Source organism: Micropterus dolomieu, linkage group LG22, assembly GCF_021292245.1.
Source record: "Micropterus dolomieu isolate WLL.071019.BEF.003 ecotype Adirondacks linkage group LG22, ASM2129224v1, whole genome shotgun sequence".
NCBI classification, from domain to species: domain Eukaryota; kingdom Metazoa; phylum Chordata; class Actinopteri; order Centrarchiformes; family Centrarchidae; genus Micropterus; species Micropterus dolomieu.
In genome coordinates, this window is record NC_060171.1 from 34,949,732 (window position 1) to 34,959,045 (window position 9,314).

The window sequence follows — 9,314 nt, forward strand, 5'->3', positions numbered from 1 at the left end:
CAGTGATATAGGAACTTAGCAGTTAAATCTAATATAGTGTCCTATATCCTATATAAATAAATCCTATACAGTGATATAGGAACTTAGCAGTTAAATCTAATATAGTGTCCTATATCCTATATCAATAAATCCTATACAGTGATATAGGAACTTAACAGTTAAATCTAATATAGTGTCCTATATCCTATATCAATAAATCCTATACAGTGATATAGGAACTTAGCAGTTAAATCTAATATAGTGTCCTATATCCTATATCAATAAATCCTATATAGTGATATAGGAACTTAGCAGTTAAATCTAATATAGTGTCCTATATCCTATATCAATAAATCCTATACAGTGATATAGGAACTTAGCAGTTAAATCTAATATAGTGTCCTATATCCTATATAAATAAATCCTATATAGTGATATAGGAACTTAGCAGTTAAATCTGGCATTAAAATCGTTTCTCATGTGAACAGACAGACGAACGCTCCGCGAGTAAAACCTGCTCTATGGGTAGTAACCACGGCAACAGCTTCTTTGCGCTGCTGAATCTCTGCCTGTATAACTGTATTTTCTTGACAGGCTATAGAAAACATTAAAATATATCTTCTAGAAATTATTAAAAGATGTATTTATTTTTGTGCTGTTTGCTTTCTGGACACCAGTGAGTGAACGTGCTTTTATTGTTGTAGCTCATGTTCAGATTCAGTGAACGTGCGTGTGACGTTTTTTGATACTTTTGATGTGACTGATTCTTGAATATAAAGATAATCATTTGAACATACTCTGTATATCGCCTCTGGAGCAACTAGGGGTTAAGTGTCTTGCTCAGGGACACAACAGTGGATGTGTCACGGTGGGGGATTGAACCCACCCACTCTGTTGTCATTATGCTGTGTTTAGACGTGTTTAGTGCAAGGTTGTGCGTAACATTTGTATACCACCTCTGGGGATAGTAGGGGTCGCGAATCACTGGCACTGTTACTTTGGGGGTTGTGTGCTGAAGAGTTAATCAACATGAACTTCCATATTCTTGTATGAAGTGACCTGAGCACAAGCTGTCTTTGTACAGTATGCCAAAATAGCTGTCATCGGAGAATTTGAAAATATAGTTTCCTGGGGTGCTGCTTGTGCATTAATTATTTTATTAGGGCTGAAACGATTCATCGATTAAAATCGATAAAATCAATTAAAAAAAATGCATCGACACAAATTCTTTGCATCGATGCTTCGTTTAATCCATTTAACTTTACAGCACAGTGTTTCGCAGGGACATTTATTACTGTCACACAGCGCACTTACACTGTGAACATGACGTGATTATAATGTTGCTGTTGGCAAAGTGGAGGAAGACAGAGAAAACAGCGAGGGACGAAGAAGAAAGTGCCCAAAGTCTGGGATTATTTCAAGCCAAAGAAAACAACAACTCTCTAATGTTACAGTCCATCCACCGTAAAACGAAACTTATGTCGCCTTGGCAACAGCATAACAGCAGCGGAACAAAAAGCAACCGGTGTTCTGCCAGCGGACCACAGACGAGGTAACAGTATTGTTGTGTCGTTTAAGAACTACTTAAACGACGCATCGATAAATCGTTGAAATAATCTATCGAAGCTTCGAATACTAAAATCATCATTAGCTGCAGCCTTATATTTTATAATGTGAAGAGAGCAGGAGAGCTGGGGGGACCCCTACTGTAAGGGTGCTGGTATGGCATGGCTGACTTTGACTCGTTTGAAGGAATAACAAACAACTACTAATAAGAGAATTAACATGCATCTGCCTCAATTTCTGAATTGCTCCATGGTATTAAAATCAGAGCTAATATCAACAAATGAAGGCGGCATAAGCCTTAGGATCTTCCAGATGTTTGGTGACAAGATGATTGTATTAATGGCAATTAATCTGTGCTCAGCTCACCTGTGTCAGAAAATCATTTCTAGGCCAGGTACAGTATCAGAGTTTTTCCTGCATAGAGAATTACGAGGTGGCCGTCTCCATCAAACTTGGTCCCGTCTATAGCTCTCTACCAAACTCTGACACTGTCTTCATGGTAACACTGTTTTCTAACAAGCATTGCATTTTGTGGATTTCTGTAATTAGTAACTGCAGTTGTAGCATTACACTGACATGGTGACACTGTGTTGTAATCAGCACAGTGCGCCGTGAAAGATGCTGCAAATGGCAGAAGTTGCAAATGAAAGTATGGGTTTGTGAACGTTGCTTTGCATGTGACTGAATGGATTGTTTGTTTACACTGCTGAAATGGATGGAAATAAAGTTTTTATTTTGGTAATCAACTTTTTCCCCACTTTATCAAATATAAAAGTTCAAACATATCTATGTAGAATGTGATATTAGTTCATTACAAACATGAAAGAACATGCCACCTATACTGAGAAAAGTCAGAATAACAAAATAATAAATAAAAAGTGATAGGCTGTCTTATGAAAGTGTGAGTGAGTATAATTCTAAGGACGAGAACTACATTTGTGAATAATATTTTGCTAGAAAAGAAAATAATTGTTTGTTATAATAAACCAATAGTTTTACAAGATATTCAGTATGTCAGTATCTACGCTTGTGTTCTCAGTCTCAAACAGAGCTTAACTAGGTTATGTAGCATGCTTCAGTAAAAACAAATATTACTGGGACACTACAGAAAATATGAATATTTGAATACGTGAATATTAGGGCTGGACCCAAATATTCCACCGTTGGGTACACATTCAATTTTCAATTATGAGATTTGATTATTGAGGGGTTTTTTGCGTGCCTGACCTCCGCCAACAGCAGTGAACGCAACGCTCCAGGTCACATCAAAGGGAAAACGAAATGAAGCCCTCAGCTGTGTGGGAGCACTTATATTAGGCCAATTGTGAATTTTGCATGATAACGTGTTAGATTTAGTTCCGCTACCGGAAACACCTCACATCCCGTGCACTCTCCATCTGGACCCCCACCTTGCTAAACTATTCCCGGATTCTGCTCTGGAACTGCTTGGATCAGACTTTCTCACTCTGGACTCTCAGCTACGGTTCCCCCTGCTCTGTCCAGCAGCCACCAACCCGGTTCGCACGCATCGATTTTCACTCTGCCTGCTCTTCACCTGCTCAATATCCGATCTTTTTAACCTGCAATAAATATTTCTCCCTTCCTTACTCCTGCACTTGGGTCTGCTAGCCGTGCTATAACAAAGTTAAAAACAAAGATTTGGTAATATTCACTCAGTTAGCCTAGGCGAAGCTTCGATTATTCGCTCTTAATTACTATCGAAGCGTTGAAGCTAAAAAAAAAAAATGACATTCAGGCCAGCCCTAGTGAATATCCAGGAATTCACATCAGCTACTCTGCAAGAGCAATCTACAGTATGTATGCATTAGGCATTTCTGCATTTCAGCTGTAACGTGTAGCCACAGCTAGCCATAGCTCCTTAATGAATGAATACTGGCTCATACTCACATCCAGTGGAGCAGTTAGCTTGCGTTGTGAGCTGGGGTACGGCGTCGGGCGAAACTAGGTCCTTTCTAGTTACCGTGGAGGAGTCAGCAAGGAGCAGCAGCAGGCAGAGGAGGTGAAGACTCAGCAGGAGCGTTGAGGGATACAGGGACATGATGGGCTGGGAGGGAATGACACAGACACACACACACACTCACATACACTACCTTAAAGCAACACACTCACATAGGATTGAATTTACACACACACACACACACACACACACACACCCCCACCCACCCACACACACACACACCCACACCAGGTGCAGTCAGTTGCATACACTATCAACTTGCACACACAAGGAGTTGAGGCTCTGCTGAAACGGGACGATGGAGACCAGGAGGAAGTGAAGGCAGGATCAACTTTCTGGCCCTACACAAGACATCAACACCAACACAAGCATGTGTCAAAAGCAAACATCCTACCTGCTATAGTTTTAGTACATTTCAACGTGTTAATAAAAATCGACTTGCTTGTTACAGGTAATGCATCAAATCAACATGGTTGCACCTTTTCTTTCAAAGTTTTGTTATCATGTAATGCACTTGAAAGCAAGGAGAATTTGTTAACTCAACTACTTTCTGATTTCCTGTCTGTGGCTCTTAGCCCCCAGCCCGCTGATTCCTAATGAAGACGATCATCTTTTAAAACACCTCACAAACACAGTTTCATTTTTAAAAAGGCTCTAGTGACTATTTGGGGCAGCAGGAGTGGGTTCATGGTGATGAAGGAGCATGTCACCAAGTGCAGAAGTGTGGCTCACTGTTTTTAATAGTTGGGCTTTGGATGCACACACAGTACTTTAGTAGAAGACATTCAGTAGATGTTTGGGTCTGCACGTTTGCTTACAATAGGAAAATATTTAGAATATCCCCACACTTATACTTCAATCATAATATCCATGTTTGCTTTTTGTTTGTCTTTTATTTTCAGAAGATTCTGCACACCAAGTGAGGTTGCCTTGGATATAGCCACACAATTGAAGGTAACATCAATGATCAGTGCCTGAAGGTCTTGAGAGGACTACATTCTTCCACTAAGGCCCTTTCAGAAACGAAGCACTGCGTGAAAACTGCTCAGTGCAAAAGTTCAACTACTTTGACGTGCGGTGCGTGTTGCTTGACACAGCAACAAACCACTGTGGCGTGGACACAAGCCATTAGTAGCGGTGCTGTCATTGCGGTGGGTCTTACATGCAGCTTTGTCCGTTTATGTTGCACTGAAAGCTCGACCCTCACCACTATGGCATCAATTGTAAGTGACACGTTTATATTTAATTCCCTACCAACTTGCCACGTTATTATGTATTTATACAAATTTAATGTAGTTATTCGCTCCTTTAGCAGCAACCTTTTAACGGCATGTTTTTGAAGAGGTGATCCGTCACCTCTTCAGTAACACCCTGGTCTGAATTTGCAGTTTCCATGTCTCTGATAAGAACAGCACTTTAAGCTGGTGCAACTTTTTATTTTCATTTTGTGCTAGTTTTGTTTTGTGCAACAGAAACACTTGGTGTTGCGGAGACTTTACGATTAAGTAACCATGAGGTTTTAAAGCGCGGTTAATGGTAAAATCACTGCATCCCTAGTGTGTAGTTACAGTCAGTGTATCAGAAATGATTAAACCAGAGGGCACATTGTAACTAAACCTGAGCTGAACAAGAATCTAAAGCCTGAAATATACACTATACATGGACGGTTGCAGATGACTTCTGTTTATGCTACTTTCCGGAGTGTCGCAAACTCATTCCACACATGTAAATGCTCGTACTTCTTTCTAGTCTTTTCCACTACATCTGCATTCACCATTCAGACACATTCATACACTGAGCCTAAGTGCTCAAAGCTTCAGTATAACGCCAAAGGACACTTCAACATGCAGGGGGGTTGAACCGGCGACCTTCCGATTAACGGCCAACCCGCTCTACCTCCTGAGCCGCAGCCGTCCATGCGCAGTAGATTGGTTGGTGTCCTGGTAGCGTAGTCGGCGGACCTGTCCTTGCAATCATAAAAAACGGGAGGCATACGGACGTCCGCATAGAGCCTACTCGTACCCCCCTTTGATGACGATTTTTTCGTCACGCGGACCCTAGCACACTCGCGGACGCGAAAAGTATAATCCTTGCTTAACACTGCTTCCTGCCAAACAAAGATATCTACCGGCAAATTAGCTCCTCTTTCAGATGTGAAATCTCAAAGTTGCAGGTCCTCATTGTAGACAGAATGTAATATTAGATGCATTCAAGATAGGGTTGATCGCCGATAGACGATGCCATCATACATCGGCGATGGCTGACAGACATGACTGATCGTGACTGTAAAAAATGTTTTCACATTATAGCCTACCGCCATGTGAAAGCAGGTTTTAATCATCACAAATATTATCATTATAAGTTTAAATATGGTTTGCACATTCCTCAGAATTTTCTTCTCCCCATACACACAAGAGGCCTACACCTCAGGTAAACACACCGGCGATCCGTTATCACGGCAGCAGGTGAGCCACTTGTTAATGACACAGCCTATCAAACAACCCAAACCAACATCTGCACTCTGAGTGTTCAATGTTGCTTTAACGTTACCTGCTCCGTGCTTCTAAAATATCCATCGCCGTTATGGCAGAAAATTGTGTCCTCTTACATTTAACCTTTTATGTATGATTTTTATGGCTTATAGATCTATGTATTGTGTTTTTTTCCTTAACCTTTCCTCTCCTGTATTACTTATGTACGCTGCAGCCCCTCCCCTCCTCTCTCAGCAGAGCTTCCCATATCCCTTAAAACTTCAATTAATAGCCGAGTCACAGCCGCCTATCCCATTTCCTGGCCTGGTGTGGGAACACATTTTGACAAATAAACGCCTGCCTCAATTATATTTGGATGTATAAAACCTCTTAAACCCCGCGGGATCGCCTGCTTTAGCTGCTTAGATCGTTAATACAAATATTAATATTTAAACATATGATCAATATATCAGTGTGGACATGATGCACATCGTTAGATCGGTTAGATTCTTCACAATTCAATCGTTCAGTTCATTTAAGGGAAACAACAAGCCCCAAAGTCTTATTCTTATAGATTTACCCGTGTAACCTGCTTGGTACAAGAGAGGAAAGGAAAAAAGTGCTGACTGCCGTTACCTTTGAAGCACTCCTTAAGTCCACTGGTTAAGCCCAAATGTGTCCCAAATATAGGCAGGGTCAATTCAGTGATTTTAGCAAATAAAAGCCTGGGCTATTATTCAAAGTTTTACGGTATACACACATGGATCGAAGTTAGCGGATATCAGTGTAGATTACACAAGTTGAACATAACTACAGCTGTAGCTGTAAGTAAGTGCAGCAAAACCTGCAATACCATTAAAAGCTGATGCTACTGCATCAGTACAACCAGCAGGAACGTGTACAACACCATATTTTAATGTGCTCTCTTATCCACCACAGCTGTGTTTTGGTTTTACACAAGCACATATGCTAGCTTGGCTAATAGCTAGTTTGTTATAAACATGCTACAACAAAATCTCTGTAGCCTGTTTAGCTGAGATGCTATGTACCTTAAAATTGAGTTAATCCTTGTAAAATCAGCTCCTCTCTACCAGGAGCAGCAGGGAGGGTGGGGACAGAAGGAGGACTGATACTGACTGATGTCTGTGCTCTTCTTTCTTAACTAAGTATTTTGACTTCAGGAATATAGTTTATTTTACATGTTCCATTTGTTTCCAGTGAAATATATATTTATATAGTGAGTTTGCTGCTGTAATTTTTACTTTTGTTGGTCTGAAAACATTTATCATAAAATATTAAATTTGATTACTGTTCTGAATTTATTTATTTTTTAAAAGGCAGATATTTAGTAATGAAAAACCAATAACAGTATAGATAAATAACAGAACCAATAAATAGTATCAATAATGTTTCAATAAAATCCTAACAATATAAAATATAATATACAACAATATAAACAGCAGCAGGTAAAGACAAAGTTTATGATAAGTTATTACTCATTGTTACTCAAGTCCATCTCTGGGATGGATCTCTAATTCATTTAATTTACTATTTATAAATATTAAAGAAGACAATTAACTTTAATCGTGTTATTTTCAACAAAGTTTAGTGTCGGAGTTTGTTTTATTCTAAATTTTGACACCAAGATTAAAATTTTTACAGCAAATGTACTTACTGTATATCGGTTCCAAATATCGGTCATCGGTATAATTTGTTACTAATAATTGGGATCGGCCCGGAAAAAAAACATATTGGTCAACCCCTAATTTATATAAGAAATACATATTTATATATTAAAAGTAACCTATGGTTCCCATCCATCTCCCATTTACTTTTTTTCCTATCCTGTCCTAGACCCGTGAGGAATATTGAAAGTGACTCCCATCCCGCAGGAATCCCACAAGAATCCTGTGACTCACAAGAATGTTGAAAAAAAATGTCAACCCAGTCGTCTTTTCCTCTCACTCTGCTCTCATCTCTTGCTCCATCTTTTCCACCTGTCCAGCATTTTATGCCCACTTTCTATCTACAGACTAATTCAACTACTCTGACTCTGTAAGTCAAAATCCATGTTAAAGATGATAAGAACACATGGTTACGCTACAATCGACCAAACAATCAAATTAACAGTGAGCGTTGTGAAGACATGGCTAAAATATTTCCTGTCTAACAGATGTAGCCTGTTGTGTGCAGACTCAAGGTTAGAGGTTAGAAGAAGAACAGTTTTAATAACTTTATTAGCTTATGAAATGAAAATAATATATCTTCCTACTGGGACTGTAGCCTCAATACTACAGTTTTAAATGTACAAGACTCTTAAAGAACCCGCTTCCTCAGAATGAACTGTCAAGCACAACATTCCCTATTGATTCAAATGTAACTTAACACCAGTTGATTAACACTGCAACGGCACACCTGCAGCTTTTATCTGGGGAAGTTTACACTCCTCTGCACTTAAATCCTATAATGTGAATGAATGCAGCAGCCCACGTAACTCTTAGCTAATGTTATGGTAATGACCATGTTCTGATCGTTGAATCAAGTTTATGTTAATACAGTCATTGCTGACTTTGAGTTTACCTTTACACAGAAGAGCCCTGGCTTTACCTTCAGATGCAGCTGCATCTCTCAGTTCCGTTGCATTTGAACTGAACTGTTGTGAATGAACGTGTAAATGCACATTTGGCACAGTGTCATCTATATTTTTTAGGGGCTAAATGATTGTGGGATTTATAGATTTTCTCTCAATGTATTGCCTGTTTCAAAGCTTTGGATTCTCTCTCAATTAAACAGGACATAAAGTACTACTGCAAAGACGTTCTCACGCTTTTATTACAGTAGGCACAATCACTTACAGTGAGGAAAATAAGTATTTGAACACCTGTCTATCAGCTAGAATTCTGACTCTCAAAGACCTGTTAGTCTGCCTTCAAAATGTCCACCTCCACTCCATTTATTATCCTAAATTAGATGCACCTGTTTGAGGTCGTTAGCTGCATAAAGACACCTGTCCACCCCATACAATCAGTAAGAATCCAACTACTAACATGGCCAAGACCAAAGAGCTGTCCAAAGACACTAGAGACAAAATTGTACACCTCCACAAGGCTGGAAAGGGCTACGGGGAAATTGCCAAGCAGCTTGGTGAAAAAAGGTCCACTGTTGGAGCAATCATTAGAAAATGGAAGAAGCTAAACATGACTGTCAATCTCCCTCGGACCGGGGCTCCATGCAAGATCTCACCTCGTGGGGTCTCAATGATCCTAAGAAAGGTGAGAAATCAGCCCAGAACTACACGGGAGGAGCTGGTCAATGACCTG

The 9,314-nt window shown here is 39.8% G+C and overlaps 1 protein-coding gene across 5 annotated transcripts in view; it reads right to left on the reverse strand.

Moving 5' to 3' along the window:
• wu:fa25f02 (salivary glue protein Sgs-3) overlaps positions 1-9,314 on the reverse strand; it is a 31,461-nt gene that overhangs the window by 2,758 nt on the left and 19,389 nt on the right. For 2 of the 5 annotated variants that reach the window (XM_046036375.1, XM_046036377.1), the window contains 2 exons: positions 3,792-3,864; positions 3,454-3,610 (listed from right to left, as the gene is read on the reverse strand). In XM_046036375.1, coding sequence (XP_045892331.1) covers positions 3,454-3,610; positions 3,792-3,864 — 230 coding nt within the window. Of the gene's footprint in view, positions 1-3,453; positions 3,657-3,745; positions 3,865-9,314 lie in introns of all 5 variants that reach the window. The other 3 variants (XM_046036379.1, XM_046036378.1, XM_046036380.1) reach the window with 3 other exon arrangements.